Source organism: Montipora foliosa, chromosome 4 (genome assembly GCF_036669935.1).
Source record: "Montipora foliosa isolate CH-2021 chromosome 4, ASM3666993v2, whole genome shotgun sequence".
Lineage (NCBI taxonomy): Eukaryota > Metazoa > Cnidaria > Anthozoa > Scleractinia > Acroporidae > Montipora > Montipora foliosa.
Window position 1 is genome coordinate 24,003,851 of NC_090872.1, and position 24,248 is coordinate 24,028,098.

The 24,248-nt window shown below is 40.9% G+C and overlaps 1 protein-coding gene across 1 annotated transcript; it reads right to left on the bottom strand.

The window, feature by feature from the left end:
• Nucleotides 1–10,952: 10,952 nt before the first annotated feature.
• LOC138000375 (uncharacterized) lies at nt 10,953–24,216 on the bottom strand. Its single transcript, XM_068846736.1, has 2 exons — nt 23,802–24,216; nt 10,953–12,483 (listed from the first exon to the last, which is right to left on the bottom strand). Exons 1-2 carry the CDS (start codon nt 24,134–24,136, stop codon nt 11,454–11,456), a joined length of 1,365 nt encoding a protein of 454 aa, XP_068702837.1. The 5' UTR covers nt 24,137–24,216; the 3' UTR covers nt 10,953–11,453.
• Nucleotides 24,217–24,248: the final 32 nt, after the last annotated feature.

Consider the following 24,248-nt stretch of genomic DNA (forward strand, 5'->3'; position numbering starts at 1 on the left):
ACAGAACAAGCTTGGTCAATAAAGGATTTATTATATGAGTTAAAACACCAAAAAATGATCTTTAATCTTGCGGGACCAAGTGAGAAATCCCGAGCGGGCAAGAAAGCTCCATATTGCCCGCTCCGGCAGCCAATCACAGCGCGGGATTTGGTTCATCTTGCAGCCGCTTACGGAGCTAGTCATATAATAAAATTTGTTATTTCCTTATTTTCTCTGCTACCACATGTCCTGGGACGCAGTGTCCAAAATTAACGAAAGTAGTAAATTCAAAGCAAAATTAATTACGATTTATACGATAACCGTCAATTTCTAGAAGAGATCATGTTGTGAGCAGGGCACCCATTCTTGTTCCCAGAGCTGCCCCACTCTCTTAGCCGCTAGAGGCTGGGCACCTAGAGTGGTTCTCGTTCTCAGCTTCCCGCGGCTAAGTGCGCTATTCAACTTGTATATTTTAAGTTTTTATTTTATAGAGAGCCACAGGGTCGTCAGTTCACCATGCTTTCACGCGCTACCCTCTTAAACTAACGTCTATTGATGGATTGAATACTGCTAAAACAGTCGAAGACCGTCAAAGTGTGTTTGGGTCGAGTCAGCATGCCTCGCAGAACTGATCCGATGATGATAAATTAAAATATACGAATTATGCTAGCAGTGCTATTTTTTTAAACATGGGAAAAGTCATGTTAGTCTTCACAAATTATACCAAAAATTCTGCTAGCACGATCTATCATAAATGCATAATTACCAGCTGCTGAATGGAGATGTTAGCCAGCGCTTTTGAGCTGCGGAAATTGAGTGTTTTGCCAACCGAGAATATTACTAGTCTCTTCTGCAGGGACGAGGAAACCCTATTTTGGCGGAAATCGCCCTTATTTACCATTTTCATAAAGGGTGCTCATGGATCGACTCTTTCTAAGTCTTACGTCGTGTTCTATTGCGATCAACCATTACAGGTTGATTGAGTTTTTTCGTGTTCTATTGGCAAAAAACCGTTTTCGGTTGGTTTAGTTGCTCAACTGTTTCAACCCGCATCAAAACGGGTTGAAACGGTCGAAAAAACATTGGTAACAACCCCTGTAATTTTCGCGGGCTCTTAAAAGCTGCTCTTTGCGTGATTAGTTGCGAAATTTGTACTGCTCGCGTGACGCTCTTTGTAATCAAGAAAGATGGCGTCCGCGTACCAAACGCTGGATGTTGAGCAACGGATACAAATAGGCCTAAGTGAACAACAACAAGAAGCTGTACCAAGTTGCTCCGTCACAAACGAAGATCATTTTATGCGGTGTACGGACGAATGCGTAAAATTGTTAATCACATTGTACCAGGTGCATGAACCGAAGTTTGCAGCCGAATGGCACAAGGTCGCTCAAAAAAGTTTGCATTGCTGTTTCTCAGGTTGATTTTTACTCCTTGGTTTTGACTGAAATTGAACCTAGCCCAAATAATACTGAGTCACAGCCCAACAAGGGTATTTTTGAAAACTGTTTACTTCTTCTTCATCATTATATTCTTCGAAAGAATCATCCCACACATTAAACAAACATTGTGCAAAGTGCACGCAACAATGATGACCTTCACAATGTCATCTAATGTCATGCAAACTGTCCATTTCAAGGAAATGGAGGCGTCGGAAACGGGCTTTTAACAGACCAAATGCCCTTTCAATGACCATTCTTGTACTAGAATATACAAAATTGTAGTTACGTTCAGCTTGGGTGAGGTGACCATTATCTGTATAAGGGGTGAGAAGCCAATCTGCTAAAGGATACGCCGAGTCTCCAAGAATATACCTGTTCCCTGGGAAAAGCAGGTTAGGGTCAGCAGTGGCATCCGTAAACAGTGGAGAGTTCCTCAAAACTCTCGCATCATGGACACCCTGTCCAGCCTGCATAGCAATCTATAAACTTGATGTCACGGTTACACACAGCCTGCAAGTTCACAGAATGCCATCCTTTGCGATTGACATAATTCTCTGAGCAGAATCGCGGTACACTGATGGGGATAAGGCAGCCATCAATAGCACCTAAGACACAACGAAATCCTCGATGTTCCTCAAAAGCTGCCTCTTGTTTTATATACATTTTTTTTACGAAATAAGCTTTATTTTGTTCAATTATCAACACATGTAAATATTGCATTTTTTTTGGCATGAATATGTTTCAATGTTGTATTCAAACGATTACACACTGACTAATGATAACAGAATGACAACAAAATCTGTGAAAATACATGATCCGAATATTAATTTCTACTTGAAAGGAATTTGATTTCCGAGAAGTTCATGAGCAAGCAACAGCTGCTTCTCTAAAGGCATAGCGGCTCTTCCTCCTTTACCGATATTCTGAGGAATCAGCTCAGGGCAGTTTTTCAAAGACTCCATCAGCCACTCAAATGTGCCTCTGCTCAAACGAAAATTACATTTGAAACGATCGTCTGACAAGTTTGCTACAACTTCTTCTACCAATCCACAAATTCTAACCGCAGTTGTCCGTTCATTCTCTAAAAACAAGGTTGCCAATCCTTCAAGTTCATCCTCTGATTCATTTTTTACGACATCTTCTTCTAAGACTTCCGAGAGTACAAAAGAGAACAGCACGAGCACGGTCAGCAGCCGCCAGGTTTACCCCGCGGAGTCTGGTAATGACTATTCCCAGGAGTGACTGCGTTTTAACCAAAAATGGTTGGAAAAGTATGCTATTGGAAAACGTCAACCCCTTTAACCTAAACCGGTTTCGGTTGAAACGGCTGATCCCAATAAAACACGACCTTAGTAACATCCTTCATGTGTAACATGATTCAAAAGAATTCTGCTTGCATTGAATTGAATTGAAAAGAATACTACACCAGCAACCATTCGAAAAAAGACAGGGCTGCAGTCAAATAATGCCGATAAAAGCCTTTGAATGTAAATTGTGTTTATTTGTGTATTTATTTATTTATTTATTTTCAGCTTGGTCTTGTCCCAGTACCCAACGATAAAACTTCACTGGCAACATCAATAGCACAACCAACCAATCAAACAATGGAATACAGCATGGCGAACAAAATTTAGCTGAAACGAAACATAAACGATGTATTAACAAAGTGAAATGGGGCGAATACACTTAGAAACAAAGATCAATAAACGCCACATTTGCGGTTGAAGTGATAACAGCTGGTTTCGTGTGATTGAAAAACTGAACCAGTATCTTACGGCTTGACCAGGCTGATATGTAAACGAGGAATGGAATTAAAATTTCTGTCGAGAACTGGTAAATTAAAAAAACGTTAAGTATTTGTACGCCACGTTTAGATGTTGTCGATGTTGGACTTAAAAGGTATTTTAATGCATTTGATATAAAAAAAATTAACAATAGCTACTTTACCTTTCACTTAGGGGCGGATCTCATTTATAAATAATATTCAAATACTTTTGTGCCATTAAAAAGCACGAATTGGCTTACATCGAACGTTAAAAGAAAAGAAGTATGATGTTTTTCGGAATTAACGAACCGGCTGCACGGTGAAAGCTGTGAAGAGCTATATAACGCTGTTCATAATATAATTGAAATGTATTTAGCATAACATCAGAAGCGAACAAAAGGATCCACTAATGAAATAAAGGATTTTTCGACGGCGAAAACGTATAAATATATAGCGAAATGCCGAAAGGAGAAAATTAAAACGAACTTGCCTTAAAAGGTCGAGGAAGCCGAAATGGGTCTCTTATTTATCTATTTACCAGGCCGTCAATCTACTGTGCTTAAATGATCAACCCTCGCGTCTCCAAGAGACGATTAAAAGAAAGTGGAGCAATTACGGCAAACGCCAAACTTGCTACTAAAGCATAAAAATTCTTATTCTAACTTCCTTCTTGTTTGAGAAGTTGCTCTATATCGGTAAACAACAGGCAATAAATAAGCTCAGCAAAATCAAACAAGTTTCTTTGAGTTTTCAGTTGACGTTTTCCCGAATGCCTAAGACGCGACGCTAAACAACCACGCGCGCGCTAGAAAATAAAGAAATAGATCAGTACTTCGTAAAGGCGTACTGTACCTGGTAAAAGGATTATCCACACCAAAGCTGCCAAAAGTGTGAGCAGAAAAACAAACGGAAACAAAAGGAAACCAAAAGCACCGCGAAGGAAAGCTAAGCAGTTCGACGCACAAGTCTTCTTTGCTTGACCCTTGTCGCTTGTCTCCCCGTTTTCGCATGATTCCACGTCTTTAGAACCTGCTACTAGAGGCTGAGCGCACTCGCCATCTTTGTCTTTTCTTCCGTTTCCCATGGCTAAAACCCCGATCCTAGCTTTTACTAGCAGTCCTTGAAACGGCGAAATTTACTTTAGAAAAACAAAGCGTGGCTTACGAAGCAGACAGATGTTCTGTGCTTGAATCGAAGTCGCATGCAGATTAACCCTCTCTATGTTTTTTGTCCGGCGGACAAACTTGATTATTCATCAGAGCATTTGCAAGGCAACTGATTTGCATTTGACACTTTTCGTTTTTTCAAATCGGTTGTCATAACTTCAAAAAATCTCCCACGGTTTCCTTTCCTCGTGCATGGACAAAATTTCCTTAAAGCTCAAGAAAGTTTTCGTTAACTGGTCGCGCAGATGTTATTAGGCCATATTAAAATGCAGGAATGACATACTCTGACACAGCCTTTTCCGCGTTTTTCTTATTACTCATAAATAAGTCAGAGACAGAGCACAGTTTCTTGAAACAAGAACGTCGCCCAGTGTTATAGTAATAACACCTGCCGATCAATTAACTTCGTATACGTGACAGCTTTCCTCGAGCGAGAAGGTTTGCGGAAGAAATAGTAGCGTCACAGCGCCTTCGAAGAAAGCAACATTAATTTGCAAGAGCCAGTTAAAATTCGTATTGATCTCTTTAAACAATCTACTTTTACCATGCCACCAAAGCCCCGTAGGGAAAGGGGGAGGCGATGCGAGGGACTCAAAAGTAGGAGTCTTTAAGGTTTTGCAATGCAATTCTCTGTCTGAGCTGTTTATGTAAATTTCACACGCCTTCCAAGGTGCGCTACAAAGAGGCAATATGCGCAATATCTTGCCAAACGTTAGCGAAATTGAAGTATCTGGCAATGTCTCAAGAAATTCTACTGGTTTTGGTGGTCAATAAAAGCGTTGACTGTAATTGTTTTCGTTATTTTTTCATTCCGGCTGTACTCTTTCATCTTCAATGTTTGAGGTAATTTACCAATATCTGTCTACTGCAAGCACCGACATAGGTGCCTTCATTATTGAATCTTTTTGTCGTCATGGATTTGCATTCAAGGAACAATGGGGCTACGCCAACGCTGAAAAACACAACATTGGTAAAAAGAGGAAAATATTCGTGCTGCACGTGCGCCCCGCATTTCAGTACATTTTATCGTCGTACTCTGCAAAACAAGGGAAATTGACCCATTTCGTTACGATTGGAGGACAACATGTCACGTGCCATCACAGGCAGCCCATGAGCCCAAGCTTGGTATGCGATTTATAGCCTTTGTATGGGAAAATTTAACTTTGAGCTTATATATGCTAAAGTAAGCTGTAACTGTAGTTATAAACCTCACATACTTCTACGTACAGTTGTCCTCGTCTTTTCTGTGCAATCGGAGGGCAAACTTGCGTCCGTTTTAGACGGGTTTGTGGCTTCACAGGCTCCCCAAGCTGAAAATAGGTGGTGTATGCGACAGCTCGTGTATATAGAGAATTGTATGGGAAAATCACCGATCGTAAAAAAATTGTGTAAATAACTATCTCATTTGAAATAAAGTTTTCCTACCTCAAATGTGTGACGAACTTGTCTCTTGTGCCGAGTTTAGAGCCATTCTGACGCCGTTTAGTGAAGTTATTCGGAAACCGTTACTAAAAGAATAGGAAGGCCGACCACTCCATCCATTGCTGGCCAGACCTCACTCCACAAATCGTTTTCTCCTCAACAGGAAAAGTCCCGAATCGCAATAAAAACAACAGTTCCATAAAGCCCAATAAATTTCACTCCAAATACGTGTGTTTCGGCGGCCGAAAGACTCGTGACGAACGAAAACTTTGCCTTAAAATTCACCTCTTCGGCTTTCCTCAGAGGCTTGTGACCGGGCAGTCAACAACGGCCGCTCGCAAGCTGGTTTCACCAACCTCGTCAGAAAGTAAAGTATAACACTTTTTCCGTTAATACTAGCTAGTCAGTACCTCCAGAAAGTCTCAAGTTTAAAATACTTTTTTTTTTTTTTGTTTTTTTAATTTATTTTGTTATATGACACAACATTTACAATGCTACACACTACTTACAATTATTACAATACTTGCTATACTTACATTATTAACAATACTTACCATACATTACAATACTAACAGTAATTACAGTCTCTACACTACTTACCAAACAAACGGTATTAATTTACAATAATTACCTATCGTGGTCATATATCGTCACAGAGTAGTCCAATAAGCACAAACACTACACACAGAAACACAAAGAGGTCAACAGGTGCAGCCTTTATTTCCACGCAGGGCAGGTGTGTTTCATAACAGTGTTGAATTAATTTATTCAGGGGTGCTCTTCAATCTAGTCCATTTCTTTTTAAAGGCGTTTAAGGTATTACTATCTTTTGCAATTTGTCTTTCAATTTCCATCGAGCTCAGGATTTTTTTTGTATATATTTCTAACTTGGGTAGGGTATTTCTAAGTCTGCAAGTGTGTATGTAATACCTAGCGATAAGAAGTGCATGGCGTAAAAGTAAGTCTCCTTTATCATCGACCATGCCAAGACATAAGTTTAAAATATTTAGGTATTTATATTGATGGCCATTTAACTTGGCATTATCATATACAGCATTTATCTGTGATAAAGTTAGTAAGAGCATTAACATAATCGTCAAGGGGGTATCTAGGTAATCAATGTCAAACTAGCATCTATTATTCTCTTATCTACTCTTATTTACTATATGGATGCATACTGTGGAGTAATAATCGTCAAGGGGGTATCTAGGTAATCAATGTCAAACTAGCATCTATTATTCTCTTATCTACTCTTAGTTACTATATGGATGCATACTGTGGAGTAATAATTGTGAAACTCCTTTGTTGCAGCTTGTCATTTCAGACTGCAAAACAAAACAATTAGAATCATGAATGACGTTCCTTTACAAGATCATATCACTCCACATTATGTAAACCTTGGTTTATTGAAATTTCGTGACATTGTTAAAATGTATACATGTTTATTTTCATATGATCATCTCTGTGATGATAAATGTAATAATTTTTCGATATCCCTCATCTCTGAGCAACATAATTATTCCACTCGTAGTGCATGCATCTTGTCAACATCTCCTTCTTCCCCATTCAAGAACAAATATACGGAAATTCTGTCCAACTGTCATTGGTAAACATTATTGGAATGCCCTTCCTCTTTCAATTCGTACAATATCAACTAAAATCCTCTTCAAAAAGCAATTTTTAAACATCATTTTGCTCAATATAATTTCCTTGCTTGCCGTTGTGGCATATTCCAGTGTGTGTTTGTACGTGACTGTGTTAAAGTGATTGTTTTGTTTCTTTTTTTATGTGTGTGCATGTTGAACTGAATGTTATTCTGGGAACATCCTAAGAAGAAGACCGGATAGAAAACTTATCAGTCTCAGCAAAGAAGACCGCACTTTTTATGCAGTGGTATATAAAGGCGACAGATTCAAGAAACAATCGCTCCTTGACACACATCCTCACTACCTTTCAGTAAGCTCACGAAACCAGTAACCTACAAAGTGTACCGCAGAAAGAAAGAAAGAATGAAATGACTAACTTAAAATGGGAAGCCTTCAGGCTTTTTCCCAACGACGGATCGAAGACACTTAATATTTGTCAAGTAGCAGCAGCTTAACATCCTGGCTAGTACCAAATGCTGGTATGCGGATGGAACATCCGAACTTGTTCGCCCCCTATGCAAGCAGCTCGCACCATAAATGCGTTTTTCAGATCTGGCCGGGGAATCTGCGAAGTAAGTGCCATTAATATTCTTCATCCTCATGTCCAGCAAGAAGGGAAACGGCTAGATTGCAGAATACCCGGCCACAACAAATGGACCCTAAAAACACTGCCGCAGTGCCACAGTCGTGGTGTTGGATATACCTCGTTCTTTAATCCATGAGGCAAGCACCGCAGCACTGCAGCACCAGCCATTCTTCCCAACTCAATTTAACCCTAAATCGACTCATGCACCGCGGCACTGCGGCAGCAGTCATTCTACTCGATTCACTCTATCCGACGCGAACCGCGCAAAACCCACTTTCGTTCACTTCGGCACTGCGGCGTAACGCTTCCTTGTGGACGGATATTCTGCAATCGCTCCGAAATGACTATCAAAAGGTACGTATAGCAGTATTCCTAGTTTTAGGTGTGTAACACATGCATAAAAATAGCATGCACTCTTACGGCCGCTTATCTAACCAAAATTCGAAAATTCAAGGCTCGTTCCAGCCTTGACAATGATTGTTTTCGGTACGTGACAAGTCAATCTACCTAGAGGATGTTTAAATTTAAATTTTCTTTTTGCAATTAACGGTTTAAATGTTGCCATTTCTTGAGACATTTTATTTTATCACGTTAGTTACAAGAGAATTTGTCTTTTCCCAAAGTTTTAAGAGCTCGCCCTTCAAGCTGCTTACTCGAACGACAATGGCGCGTATCGTTTTAGCAGAAAAGTAATGGCCCTTCCGTTCCTGCCACATCATGAAAGTCGACCTACGTTCCTTGTCCTGCGCCGTCAAGCCCAAACGGAGCCCTTCCGTGATTTAGCTGATTATGTGAAACGGCAATGGATCGAAAGCACAGTGTTAGTGTTCTTGTTGCCGGTAAAATCCATTTTCAGGTTAAATCCTTTTTTACCTGGGTGAAATTGGTGATCCTCATTTTACCCGTACTAGGCGGTTGAATACGCACTCAGATGAATTGAAGAAAGTCTTTTAAGAGGCTAAATTATACCGAGACAAAAAGATGCTTTGTAACTTCAAGGCCCAGCTGGTTTTAAGTTATAGTAAACTTTGTACATGGATGTTGCAAAAATGGGCCTTTTGAAGCTGGCGATCACGTGGTGAAAAACCGCCATACTGGTGAGCAAATTGCTCACTGGGACATCTAAAACAAAGAAACGTAATTTAAATTCTGTTTGTTTTAGACGTCCCAGTGCGCAATCTGCTCACCAGTATGGCGGTTTTTGTACCATGTGATCGCCAGGTGCAAGGGGCCCATTAAAGATTTTGACGGTCTCTGGGGCTGGGCTCCAGTCATAATAAAGATGGCTACGTGGTTTTTGGAAATGTATACATGGCTGGTCATCACCAAGAGAAAATGAGGGGACAGAGAGGGAGGCTCCCGGTCCAGCCCTTGGGATATGTCATGTCCACGAAAGTTATTTTTAGACGAGCGGAAGTCTTTGTTCTAGCGGAAGTCTGTCTTCCGATACGTCCGCATGCAGGCCAACCTCGGTCTGATGTTTGAAAGAAAATAAATATTCATCAGCCTTGCACGTGCGCCGCTAAGAACCTGAGAGCGAGGCAAGACTGCATGCGGACGTCTCGGAAGACAGACTTCCGCTCGTCTAAAAATAACTTTCGTGGACATGACATATCCCGGCCAACGCCCTGAGCCTTCCTCTCTGTCCCCTCATTTTCTCTTGTCAACACTCCTCAAAATGACATTGGATATTTCGTAACAATTACACGACGAAATATACCCTCTTTACATGACACGCTTACCGCTGTAAAAAGAATGAAAAACAGGCAGAATTGGAGCTTTAGTTCAACAACAAATAGCGTTTCTAAGCCAAGCCGCGCTGATCTACAGTATTTAAGTCTAAAAGCCACTTTGATCACGGTTAGCTTTCAATTGTTTGGGTACCACTATGTCAATACTCTAAAACAATCAATTTTTCGGGAGCTTGTCTCGTTAATCTAGTGGATATCGGAGACTGCAATGTGAAGTCATCGCTCCGGATTCAACTCTTTGCCTCGCCTATTCTGAATCTTTTCTGCATGTTTAAAATGTTCGTTTCTTTGAAGTAGATTTGAAGTCTGAAGTAGATTGTACGTCGTGTAAGTTGAATAAAAAGGGAAATGTCAGTTTGAGGGATGGCCATGGCCATGATTGCTACTACGATGCTTTATGGTTAATTTTCGCAAACTGGTCTCTTTTTCGTCTCAAAATTCTAAAGCGGGAGGTTTCCACACAAAATGCGCAAATTAAACCGTAAATTGAAGCACCTTGTCTGATTAACAAACAGATTCCATGTTGCAGTGCGTATGTTCAGTAACAGAACGCAGATGACGTCAAAGGGTGGCAAGAACAAAAATGTGGAACAGGAGGCGACAGCCGAATGTGCCACTGCTGTTCTTACCACACTTTGAAGTCTTCTGTGGTCTGTCACTGAACAGAAGCACGGCATTATCGAATCTATTCGCTTTTTAAATAAAGAATTAAACGTTTTTGAGGCTGACAAGAACCAATCAAAATACGTGAATTATTGAGCTTAATGTATAAATGGTGATATATTCTGTATATTGCACGCAAGTACAGTTAAAAGATCCTATCTCCCTGTTGTAATCCGGCCAAGAATTACTGAGTACACGTTTCCCGAAGGGCATTTCAAAGAAGTAAAAGCCTCGCAAAGACACTCTAAGACTGCTGACTTTTGACCTGGAATTTCGAGTGCATGTCTCTCTATCCAGGCCGTTGTCCAGAAGTTGTCAACCAATAAAATCGAAAAATTGTTCTAAAAAACGCCTCATGGTCGGAGAAGGTCAAGTCCGCGTCATAAAGCGGAGTTTTTCCAATACCTTCCCCGCGGCACGTAAATATGATGATGGCCCGATCCTTAGCTGGTAAAGAGCTTATTTATATTTTTCCTCTCTCTCTCTCTCTCTCTCTCTCTCTCTCTCTCTCTCTCTCTCTCTCTCTCTCTCTCTCTCTCTCTCTCTCTCTCTCTCTCTCTCTCTCTCTCTCTCTCACTCTCTTCCTCTCTGAAATCACTTTTTTAACTTGTTGACTCGCACCGCGCGTGATAGCGAATGCAGTAAGCGGCGACTTACAAACTGAACGCTTCAAAGAGAAATATTTTTATTTGAATTCTATTTCGACGCCTCTTGTCTCATAAAAATCCATTTTGAAACACTTACTTCTGTATGTAAACGGATTCGGTATCACAAAATGGAAATTTAAGGTTATTACGAGCCGCCATTTTGAAAATCGCAGAGGAGAAGGCCCTGGGGACGAGTTTGCTTTGTTTGCTCCTTTGATGTTTGCCGAGCTTCAAAACCAGTCCCCTCCCTTAACTATGGTTTGACTCGATCCCAGGGCTCTGATTTTTCTGTTGTCCTTTTGCCCGTTTCCAAGCAACTACGGTTTCCCATCATTCCCACGGGCGCATTACAGCTAAATCATATAATTGTTGTTCGTTTTCGTCGGAGGTCAAGTCAATGTCATAGAGCGGAGTTTTTCCAATACCTTCCCGGCACGTAAATATGATGATGACTGTTCCTTAGGTAAGACATCTTCCCCTTCATTTCTGACGTTTTTGCATGGCTTTGAAACAGGGTTTATAACTGGCATCTCATAGCCAATACTAACTAAATCTTCCAACCATGCTTTTGTTAATACTGCGTCATGCATTTCCCAGAAGCCATTTTCTGTCATAGCCACACTTAATTCCAGAACTCTGCTAAAAAAATGTTCCCTATCGGATTGCCAGTTTACCAAAAAATTAACCAGCTGTGAAGACTGCCGATACATCTTCTGCTCATCTATAAAATCTGCCAAATAGTTGTGTGCATTTCGGAACTGAACAGCGTTTGGTGGGAAAAAAGACAGATGTGAACCCACGTCCCACAATAAACGTTGAGCCCAGTAACCACGCCAGATATCCGTGACTCGAAAGGCAACTGTAGTCGGAAGCAGCATCGCCCACAATGCTCTATTCAAGAACATTGTATTTTGAGAATTAAAAGGCGCTAATGTATTTGGAGGAAGAGCAACAGGGAGAGCATTGCCATCAAACTCCACATTTAAGTCAACACCTGCGTCTTTTCTCGTGAGACGAAATATTGCGTCCACATCCGGGTCCCCGTTAACTACGCCCTGCTGTATTGATGTGTCCACCCCTTCGCATCTTGTAAACTTGTGTGACGGGGGATCAGCAATGTGGTTCAGGGGGTACCCTCTGGGCCAAATGGTGCTTTGTCCAAAGTGTTCATATGGATTTACCACAACGGAATCCGTTTGGTAGACATAAAAGTCTCCAGTGCCTTTCTGGTAGAATGTTATTTTTCCACTTGTCGGTGAATTGTCGTCGTCTGTTTCATAGATGATCTTTGCGCCATGTTGAATGGCATACAGATATCCAATGTTCTTTCGGGCGTAGCTCTTGTACGGAATCAGGTGGTGAATGCGGTAACCCAAAGTCCTTTGTTTTTCCACGCTCAGGAAAACACAATTGGGATAGCTGTTATGGAAACAGACAAATAACAAAAGTTACAACGTGAAACGGACTTTCGGTAAGTTTCGAAAGGATAACTCCGACGCAATTGCCTTGGCCACGTTTAGTGATTTGCTGTGTCTGTATGATCAAGGTTTTGAAATCACAAAGTGACCAACAATCCAGTGATCGATTTTTCAAATAGAAGAAAAATCCGCCTGGAGCTCGGTTGTTTTGCGTCGCGGGGACACTTCCATAGGGCGTTTATGCATGGGCAATGACAACGTTCCAAAATATAACTTAGCGCTATCGCAAGTATTTCGCGATGATTTCATCTTGGTCACGTTTTACAATACGGGCGGCTGTTAAGTACGTACGACGAATATTGAGAGGGCTAAGACCATATTTGGATATTGTCAAAATGTGTTGTATAATAAATATATGTTATTTTCCAGCTGGGAGGTCCGTATAGCGAACAACTGTGACCGAGGTCTTGAAAATGCCGCAGGGCGAGGGCAGCTTTTTCAAGATCGAGGGCACAGTTTTTCGCTATATGGACCAACCCTTAGCTGGTAAAGAACTTATTTATATTTTTCCTCTCTCTCTTCCTCCCTGAAATCACTTTTTTAACTTGTTGACTCGCACCGCGCGTGATAGCGAATGCAGTAAGCGGCGACTTACAAACTGAACGTTTCAAAGAGAAATGTTCTTTATAATAATTTATTTGAATTCTATTTCCACGCTTCTTGTGTAATAAAAATCCATTTTGATACACTGACTAGTGTATGTAAACGGAGTCGGTATCACAAAATGGAAATTTAAGGTTATTACGCACGCTCATGCAACCAGGGCTAGGATCCGCCCGCTCCCAGAGCCAATCAGATTCGTAGAATTCCGCACGCTCGCGCATTGAGAAAAAAATAAAGGTGAAGTATGCTATAACCATATTGGTGCGTATGGATTTGAAGAAAAGAGAGAGAAGGGAAGATTCACTGTTGTTTGTCCACGTTGTCGTCAAAACCTAAAAATTGGTCATTTTACGTTGTTAGGGACCTTAACCAAGGAGGACGACGAGGGCTACGAGAACGTTGTCTAAAAATATTATTTGCCGTTACTGTAATAAGTTTGCGATTATTCCACGTCTCTCGGCTTGGAAAGTGTGAATACACATTCCGAGAATAAAATTGGCGAGAATGGTGTGGATATTTAGAGCGAAAATTGAAAATTAATCGTCACGTGCTCTCGTCCTCCACATGACATCAGATTTGATCATTTCACGTCGTTATCAAGAGGAGAACGGAAAAGAAATGTCTCAAAATGTAAAACGCACGTGCAGAGCGTGCAGAACTACTGTTTTTTTTTTCCGTTGAAGCCTATTGTTATGTGGCGTTTTCTTCGCCGTCGTCGTTGTCCTTGCTTAAGAACGGTGCTTACTATTGCTATTGCGCATACGTTCTGCGCATCGCGAGATACTGAAAACGAAAATGGAATTTGTTTACCCATGGAACACCTTAAGAGTGACGGTGAAGTCTCTTGACACTTCCTCTCTGCCTTCTTCTTCGCAACAACTCCAACATAAGAAGAAGTTGAACACGACGCAAAAACTAATTCTGCTTTTATATTTGTGCCCTTTTCTTACGATGTAGCGAGATCAAGTTGCATAAAGCAATCACGCATATGGAAAACAGGACCGCAAACACAAACGCAAAAAGTGACAGTGTTTGTGATCGAGCCAACCGAAACTGTTTGCGACCTTGTTACGTGTATATGGAAAGAGGTCACATACTTGCATGTTTAGAAATTGAATCCAAATACAATTTATTTCAAATTAAAAAAAAGGACGAGATAATATGGAGCGACTTATCTCGTTTACTAGGAATGGTGAATCTCACATAAAAAGAGGGAAAACTTGCTCGCGATCACTGTGGCCGCCGAATATTTGATTGACCCCGAAAACCATTCAAACATAAAACGCACGGATTGCTGTTTGAAACTATTAAAAAGAAAATCTTATACGACGACAAGTTTGTCCTTTGGAATTTCCTTTATATCTGATTTAAGATATTATTTTCCCGCATTCCGCTGCTTTTGCGCTTCATGCGTAGAATGGCGATTTCAGGTTAAAATCTCAATCGCATATAGCTCTAATCAAAGGAACAGCCTTTCCACAGACTTCCAAACAAGCAGTTTAGTTTTATGTACGCTTTATTTCTTGATTTACTTGATTCCTCATTTTCCATACTACATTGCATCTACGAGTCGCAAAGTTTTGGCAACGGTTCTGTGAGAATTGGCCTCGAGGCCACAAAAACTTTGCCTTCGTGAGAAAACTACGGGAGGCCGTACACTGCAGCATATTTACGCCACTGTTGCGAGGATGGATATGAGAATATTTACTAAAAGCGCGAGTTGTGTTTGCAAATGTGGAATTTTTTCTTGACAGTTTATGCAAATGAATGAAACTGCGCATGACGAGACTGGCTAGTGCAAATTTCTATTTGGCTAGTGAAATCAGACCTGATACTAGCCACTCGGCTAATGAGCTAAAAAGTTAGTCTCGAGCCCTGCATCGAGTCACTTTTGGGCCTGTCAGCATCAACTGCCTTTATCTTCCGGTAAGACAGGGTCTTCTTCCCAAACGCCGGTTTCACAGAATTTAGTCTGGAGTTCACTGCGGCATGATCAGAGAAAAGGCGCCCAACTTCAGGCCTGCCAAGTAGGATAGAATCTGTCTCGCGTGTGATGACAAGATCTAAAGTGTGGCCGCGCTCATGGGTGGGCCCGCTGACATGCTGATTCAAGTTCATAGATTCTATCAAGTCCAAAAAGCAGCCAGCACCAATATGCTCTAAGCCATCGACGTGAAAATTAAAATCACCTACGATCAGCAGCGGTTAAGGCGAGAGGATTACAGTCTCTAAGGATGTTGACAACTCAGCAAAAAAGATGTTCGATGTAACTGGGTGTGTCTCTGAGTATGGATTTGCGGTAAACAGCTAGGAGTCTAGCAGTTAACTTCCCATGTCTGATAACAGCCTCCAAGTACTCGAAAAACGGTTGTTCGCCACTGCAGATTTTATTGACAGTGACGCCATCCTTGTGTAAGATCGCAATGCCATGCCCCCATACGACCGTTACGGGGCTGGTCTAATAATGTGAAACCAGCGAGCACCGATATTCGCCAAGCCACCGAGTCTTCTGGAGTAAGCCAGGTCTCAACCAAGGTGACAATATCTGCTCTGGAACTGAATACAAACTCGAGGAAATCCGCAGACTTTGATTTGACCGATCATACATTGACCATACTTAGAACCCGGGGGGGGGGGAGGGGGTACTCCCTCCGGGACTTAGAACCATGGGCGATAAGGAGCGAGTATTGTCCCATGGAGAGCGCTCAACGACAATCAGCTTCCCTGTGTTGCGAGCGGCCCGGGAGGCCTGTGGCCGGGTGAACGCTTTGTGTTGAGTTGTGGACATTCCATTGTTGACCGGTCCAGCGTTGAGTTTGAAAACAAGGTTGCCCTCTAAAAGAACATAGAACGTAGCCGTGGAGTTCGCGTAATAAACACAAGGGCGCTTGTGCAGTCTAGGCCTGCGGAATCGCAAGAATGTAAACAGGCGTCTCGAATTCCAGGCAGTGTTTGAGAAACTATGAAAGGAATCACCAGTCTGTGACCAGGAGAACAATAGCGGACAATCAGGAGCCGATGCGACATCGTTAGCAATGCAAATCGGGTTCCGAATATTTCCATTATCGAGTGTTGAAAGATTGAATAAAAGTGCTCTTTTCTCCACGAAACCCAAGGCGGAACTAGATGCTGCCCTGAACACTTAGATTAGCGTAGTTTTCATTCGTATCAAGAAATGGTCTATTTGTTCCGGCCTAAATTCACCCATTAAGATTTAAACAATGGCCCTATTGTTTTAAGTGACGCGTTGTGAATTTTGCCGAGACCACGCCGAGGATTTCAGGACTTATCGGAAATTTTCGGCGTGCAAAACGGGTGTTATTAGGGGGTGGGGGAGAGGTAGATTGTTCCTTGGAGAATCTATATTCACTAGGGTACCCAGGTGAAGAATTAACTTACGGCGTCAGGTGAAGAACTTATTCATCATCCAAGCATTACATGTGTTTTCTTAAATATATTTTTGTCGTTATAAATGTTACTTGTGCTTTGGGTTATCGAATCCGCCCTTACTACATCATTCGTGTTGTTGCTTCTTTTATGAAAGCGTCTTTATTCAGCCAAAAAGTCGTATGAACGCGGGGTATTTATTAAAGGTGGATTCATCAAAACGCGAATCAGAGTTGTAATGAATTTTTAGTGTATCATTCTCAACGCGAAGGCGTCTTATCTCCGCCTCATAAACGTCTGAGAGAGCAACTGGATGCCAGTCTAGTTCTCTATGGGTATGCATAAAGTTGTTGGATAAAGTGATCTGATTATACGGTTTCCTTTGATTTTTCGAGAACATCTTTGAAGGGTGAGAGTTGGCGACTTTTTCAGCTGTGTGAAGGCTTCTTTTCTAGGTTGAATTTTTGTAGTTTTTATTGGCGTTGTGTGTGTGCAAGGAAGTGTAAATTTTGCAGTCTATTGTTGTATTGTATTTTACCTATTGTAATTGAAGAAGTTTTTCGCTGAACGTGGCATTCTGCTGAAAGCGCACACGAGTGTCTTTGGAGGTTTTCAGTCTTTAATGTTTTTAAAATTTCTCATCTTCGCTAAGACTGCGCCTTACAATTTCACTTTTTCAAGGAAAACGAGCCGTTCACCGTATTCATGATCATTTTGTGTTAAGTGACCATGAAGGTGAGACTTCATCCGTCTATTGTTTGCTTTGCTTTGAATTTTAAACCGGCAGTGCAGTCGGGCACTTACAAGGGAGGTGCGACTTTCTCAATCGATTGTTCACTCTTTTCGTCTCAATTTACAGACTCCAATGTTTTGAATGTTTTGAATGGTTTCGATTTTATTATTTTGTTGTGTGACAGTGAAAACGATCTGTAGCAGAAATACCCGCCATGCCGAACAACGTCGAAAGGTTGGAACACGTGCCAGCAAACAAGGTCAACACTAATTTCCATCCCTCAAACTGACATTGGACATTTCGTAACAACTACACGACTCAATATCCAATGTTAATATTGACAAGCTTACCGCTCTAAAAAGAATGAAAACAAGCAGAATTACAGCTTTAGTTCAACAAGAAATAGCGTTTCTAAGCTATGCCGCGCTGATCTACAGTATTTAGGTCTAAAAACCACGTTGAAGACGGGTTAACTTTCAATTGTTTTGCTGGGAACTACTATTTCAATGCTCTAAAAAATTCGAATTTCTGGGAGGTTGTCTCGTTAGTCTAGTGGATATCGGAAACTGCAAGGTGAAGCCATCGATCCGGATTCAACTCTTCTCAAGTCTAAAGTAGACTGTACGTCGTATAAGTTGAATAAAAAGGGAAATGTCAGTTTGAGGGATGGAAAGAAGTGATGACCGCAAAGCAACTGGTGACTCAGGCCCCCCAAGCTCAGCGTGAGCATGGTGAGCAAAAATATAAGGATTTTTAGGAGAATCCCGATAAAAAGCTTGAGATAATTATATGAAAAAAATCTCAATTAAAGAGACTAACCTTATTGCCATCGTGGATAGCTTCCTTCCTGTGTGGATATTTTCCAGATCCGACGCGATTTCAGCCATTTCTCAATAGCCCATTTCCGAGTTGCTGCATACCTGTTTCAAAGCGAGTCCAGGTGCACAACCATTCAAATGAAAATGAGTTGCGTATTCTTATGCAAATCAAACTCATTTCCCTTACAATAGTTGAGCACCAAGACTCACTTCGAAACTGAGACAAACAGCAACTCGGAAATGGCCCATTTCGTGGTTGTCAACGGTTATAATAAAAACCCCAAGGCTGGAGACTAAAATTCTCAGGTGCCACCAATTTGAGTTAAATATTCCTTGATAAAATATTTCCACAGTCACAATTTCACATCAGAATCAATTGACAAAGATTGAACTTTCATCTCAACCCACCATCAACGCAATAGCAGCGAGCAAAGTCAGGCGGTGAGTATTGCAACAAAACAGAGGCGGTGCTTTATCACCAAAGTGGCCACGGCTTCGACCGTTGATAACAAACTGACCGTTACCGGGGTGACAGACCGCAAATTTCTTTATGTTTGCTCACGCTGAGCTTGGGGCGCCTGTGCTGGTTACGTGTTTTTATTTTATCATATGTCAATCGGCAATCGTCAGAAGGCTTGAATTCGAATCCCCTTTAAGGTCAGCCGTGAAGCATATCACCCAATGTTTATGCTTCAGATTAACGAACAAATACAAATTCTCAATGTTCACAATATTTACTGGGTTGCCTTATAAGGCAAACCCAGTCGAGGTCTTCGTTTAGTTTGTTTGTTTTCTTTTTACTGGGTTGCCTTATAAGGCAAACCCAGTCGAGGTCTGCGTTTAGTTTGTTTGTTTTCTTTTTTTTCTTTTTTTTTTTTTTTTTTTTTTCCGTGTCGGTAAAAGTCTTGTCTGTCACTCCCCTGGTAAGTGGTGTCTTTGTGGATAGAGCCTTCTGCGCGTATTTTCGTAGGATCGAGAGGGTAGTGGAACTGCGTAGATTTCTCTGGTGGACACAGTAGAATCATTAACTTAGCCTGCAATGGCGTCGAAAGTCATGCAACGCGAATGGCGTTTTAGTGGATCCTTAAACAAAATATACCCTTATGGAGCTCAATAATGGAAAGTCAGTTGGATAAACTAGGCATGAATCTCAAAAGCGACGAGTACTGGACTTCGACAACAATCTATCGCCCGTCGAGACGAAATCAAAGTGAGCAGTATTTACCTGAAGTACAAGGTAATTTGACACAATTGAGTTTGTTGTCTTCACGCACGCAATGAAATAGGAAGAGGTTTTCGCCTCTAAGAGCAAATATGTTGTTTGTTTCAATAAAACTTTCGCTGGAAAAGGATTCTGTGGTATTTTCTGCCTTTGTGAATTATAATATCATGTTGTGTATTGAATTTTCGAGCTTAAGGTTGAAATGTGATATGCGAGAAGTTTTTTAGTTTTGCTCTGTAAGCGGGAAGGGTTCACAGGCCTGTTGAAAGCGTGCTCGAGTTTCAACAAAATGAGCCCCAAAATCAGTGAAAACTTGTGACGCAGATGAATAATAAAGTAGCTGCTATTTCCAAAATGATGGAATTACCTGGTGATAATAACGTCGTACGCGTCTTGGAGAGTAAATTTTGACTTTGCATAAACAAGAGTTGGGCGATTGTGATCTTTGTTTTGACTTCGCTCATTTCATTGTCAAACTTTATAACACTTGACAGAAAAAGAAACTTTTTAAAAACCCGGTATCTTGCCATCATTTGACACAGATGCTTCACTGTTTGACGAGTAAACATGCAGCGGTAACGTAATCACGGCGCCCGCTGAATTCCGGCCATGTCACTTTTCGATTTTGCAATTTACTTGAACGTAGCAAAAATCTCCCAAAATGTTTGTCGCTGATCGTAACTTTTTATATTCTATATTCACGGTTCAAAATTAATGTTGTTTTGATGTCGTAAATATTTTATTCTCGATCGACCGTCCGGGAAACTTCCTTCTGCTCTTTCTGAAAACTGTGTATCAATAGTTATTTGCTTTTTCATCAATATTTGTTTTGCATAAAGCAAGCTAACAAGATCTGTACCTTTCTGAGTTCGCATTTGTTAGAGTTAATAGTATTTTCGGTCCGATGCTTCTGTTTTAAGAGGAGTACATTGTTTCGGTCTCCCATCCAAACACTAACCCCCCCCGGCAGGGCTTAACTTCAGTGAACTTTAGTATTAGAAAGCCTTCAGATGCTCAGAGGGCACACTTGTGGTAAAAAGAAGTTGTGAGGGAACTTGAAAATTATCAACATGTCAGCCCAGAAGCCAATGTTTCTCGCTTCTCTTTTATTTGTTATTCTTCAGAGACTGGAATGCTGTATTTCAATACCACACAATTCAGTGCCTTCTGATTTTCTGTAGCACGTACCACAGGCAACCCAGTGTATGCTTCACAGAAGCATCTCGTTTTTCTTTTTTTTAGTTTTTTATTTTTTTTCCGTGTCGGCAAAAGTCTTGCCTGTCACTCCCCTGGTAAGTGGTGTCTTTGTGTATAGAGCCTTCTGGGCGTATTTTCTTAGGATCGAGAGGGTAGTGGAACTGCGTAGATTTCTCTGGTGGACACAGTAGAATCATTAACTTAGCCTGCAATGGCGTCGAAAGTCATGCAACGCGAATGGCGTTTTAGTGGATCCTTAAACAAAATATACCCTTATGGAGCTCAATAATGGAAAGTCAGTTGGATAAACTAGGCATGAATCTCAAAAGCGACGAGTACTGGACCTCGACAACAATCTATCGCCCGTCGAGACGAAATCAAAGTGAGCAGTATTTACCTGAAGTACATGGTAATTTGACACAATTGAGTTTCTTGTCTTCACGCACGCAATGAAATAGGAAGAGGTTTTCGCCTCTAAGAGCAAATATGTTGTTTGTTTCAATAAAATTTTCGCTGGAAAAGGATTCTGTGGTATTTTCTGCCTTTGTGAATTATAATATCATGTTGTGTATTGAATTTTCGAGCTTAAGGTTGAAATGTGATATGGGAGAAGTTTTTTAGTATTGCTCTGTAAGCAGGAAGGGTTCACAGGCCTGTTGGAAGCGTGCTTGAGTTTCAACAAAATGAGCCCCAAAATCAGTGAAAACTTGTGACGCAGATGAATAATAAAGTAGCTGCTATTTCCAAAATGATGGAATTACCTGGTGATAAATAACGTCGTACGTGTCTTGGAGAGTAAATTTTGACTTTGCATAAATAAGAGTTGGGCGATTGTGATCTTTGTTTTGACTTCGCTCATTTCATTGTCAAACTTTATAACACTTGACAGAAAAAGAAACTTACAAAAACCCGGTATCTTGCCATCATTTGACACAGATGCTTCACTGTTTGGCGAGTAAACATACAGCGGTAACTTAATCACGGCGCCCGCTGAATTCCGGCCAAGTCACTTTCGATTTTGCAATTTACTTGAACGTAGCAAAAATCTCCCAAAATGTTTGTCGCTGATTGTAACTTTTTATATTCTATATTCACGGTTCAAAATTAATGTTGTTTTGATGTCGTAAATATTTTATTCTCGATCGACCGTCCGGGAAACTTCCTTCTGCTCTTTCTGAAAACTGTGTATCAATAGTTATTTGCTTTTTCATCAATATTTGTTTTGCATAAAGCAAGCTAAAAAGATCTGTACCTTGCTGAGTTCGCATTTGTTAGAGTTAATAGTATTTTCGGTCCGATGCTTCTTTTTTAAGAGGGGTACGTTATTTTGGTCTCCCATCCAAACACTAACCCCGCCCGGCAGGGCTTAACTTCAGTGAACTTTAGTATTAGAAAGCCCTCAGATGCTCAGAGGGCACACTTGTGGTAAAAAGAAGTTGTGAGGGAACTTGAAAATTATCAACATGTCAGCCCAGAAGCCAATGTTTCTCGCTTCTCTTTTATTTGTTATTCTTCAGAGACTGGAATGCTGTATTTCAATACCACACAATTCAGTGCCTTCTGATTTTCTGTAGCACGTATCACAGGCAACCCAGTGTATGCTTCACAGAAGCATCTCGTTTTTAGAGGGAAATAGACCTAGCAGGAAATTTTCGCGGCAGAGAAAATGAGACCGACATTGCGTGATCCTAAGGTCACTTGAAAATATATCATGTATCAAACGATGTGACAGCTTAGGCTTCAGTCTGCATTTGAAACCCAGTGTACAGTCTGCAGGCTGCATTTTGCATCTAGTCTGCATTTAAAACTCAATCTGCAATCTGCAATCTGCAATCTGCAATCTGCAGTCTGTAGTCTGCACAGCACACCACAGCACAGACACGATAAAAGTCGTCGATTTACAGAGAATCATAAACTGACGTGACTACGTGTCGACCTTTGTACCAAAAAAGGAAATAAGAGACATAAGACGCTCACTGCATAACAACTGCGCCAAGTATTGAATGATGGTTTGTTTATATATCTTAATTTGCACAAGAAATATACACGTAGCAACACCAACAAAGGAAGGGATTTAGAGTCATGCTGGCCTGGTCGGTCATGTCGCTGTCGAAATAACAAAGTGAAAAGATGTCGCTTTGTCGAAGTTAAAGGGGCTAGGTCACGCTATTTTAGGTAATTTTGTTTAATTTTGTTAATTATGAGCTCTAAACGTCAAATTGGCAGAGCAAGCCTCTTTCATTTGCAAAATCACGGCCACGTAACAACTGATAATGATTTTCCAGCTGTGTAAATGACATTTTGATATTGACTGATATAAATTTGAAAAAAGGTGGGCCGACGTTTTTCAAATTTACCCAAATTCAATCCATTTCAATCCTCTCCAGTTTTGTCCATCCATGGCCCTTCTTGGCTTCCCTGTGTTTTGTTAGAGTTCTTCTATAGTTTTGAACAGTTATTTTGATATTTTAGTTAATTCTATGACCATTCGATCAGTGCTGAAATTGTCTAAAATTGCGTGACCCAGCTTTCCGTCAGGTTCTGTCGGCTGTCGGTGTTCTGGAACAAGATTGTCGCTACATTTTTTGCAATTTTGGAGCGATGTCGCTTGTCGCCAAGAACCCTTGAAAGGCCTCCTCAATCGTCTCCTAACTTTTCTTAGTAGTTCAAAGCTTAAGTCATCATATAAATCTAACCGATGATAAAGTTCCTGTCCTTCACTTTCGATCGGTCGCTCGCTCGCCCGCTGGAATTTGCTCCTCGCCCGCTGGAAACGCTTTCTATGCAGGCCACTTAATAACAGCATTTCTTTAAAACACGATTTAAAAGTTCAGCAAAGCTGATGTGGTCGTGTACAATTAATAATATTAGAGTTATTTACAATAAAGCTGATATAAGAATTCCACGTATTTACAATTTATGTGGCTTAAAAGAACACCTTAGTGACTTTTTAAAAGCGTCAATGGCACAAATTGATCTCATTTGGTTTTCCAGGGCATTCCACCGAATAATTGACTTGTATGAGCATCCTTTCTTATATACTGACATTCAATTTAGACGTAAATTAACGGCTAAGTTTGTCGTCTGCAATATTTCAGTTAGGTATACACCCGTTTTATGCCCGAGTTCAGTCTTTCTAGGAAAGGAACAAAAATTGCTGTGAGTTTTCAATGAGCTCAAGTTGGGGCTGGATTCTAGAATACCCGTTCACTTACTGTAATCTTGAAACGATGCCGCGAAAAGAAGTTTGAACCGGACAAATATAGGAAAAGAAAGTATTAAGCTTATATTCATCTTACCTCCAATCTTCAGGTGTCTTAGTGTCTCCAACAACAACAACTTTCCAACCTTCAATTTTAGAAAGCTTCTTTACATCTTCTGTGGGAGAACTTACTGTTGTGATTACAATCCATTTATCGTGCATATCTTCTGGTCTAGGTGATGGTTTTCGCGGTATTTTCTTCCAGTCAATGTTTCCTTTAAACTGGAGGTCTTGATCGTTCAAGTCACGCGAATGATTACCAATTCGTGGCGCCAAGGTTTCGGCTGTTCGAAAGTAACCGTGTGAGATGAAAGACAACACCAAAACTACAATAAAAACGCTAGTAAATACAATAAGTCCTCTGAACTCCATGGTAAACCTAAAAAGTCGTCAAGTGTTGTCAGAGCTCGGGAATTATCCCTCGTTCCCGGGGTCTTCTTAGCCGAGTTCAAAATGGCGGCCAACCTCATACCCAGGGTCTCTT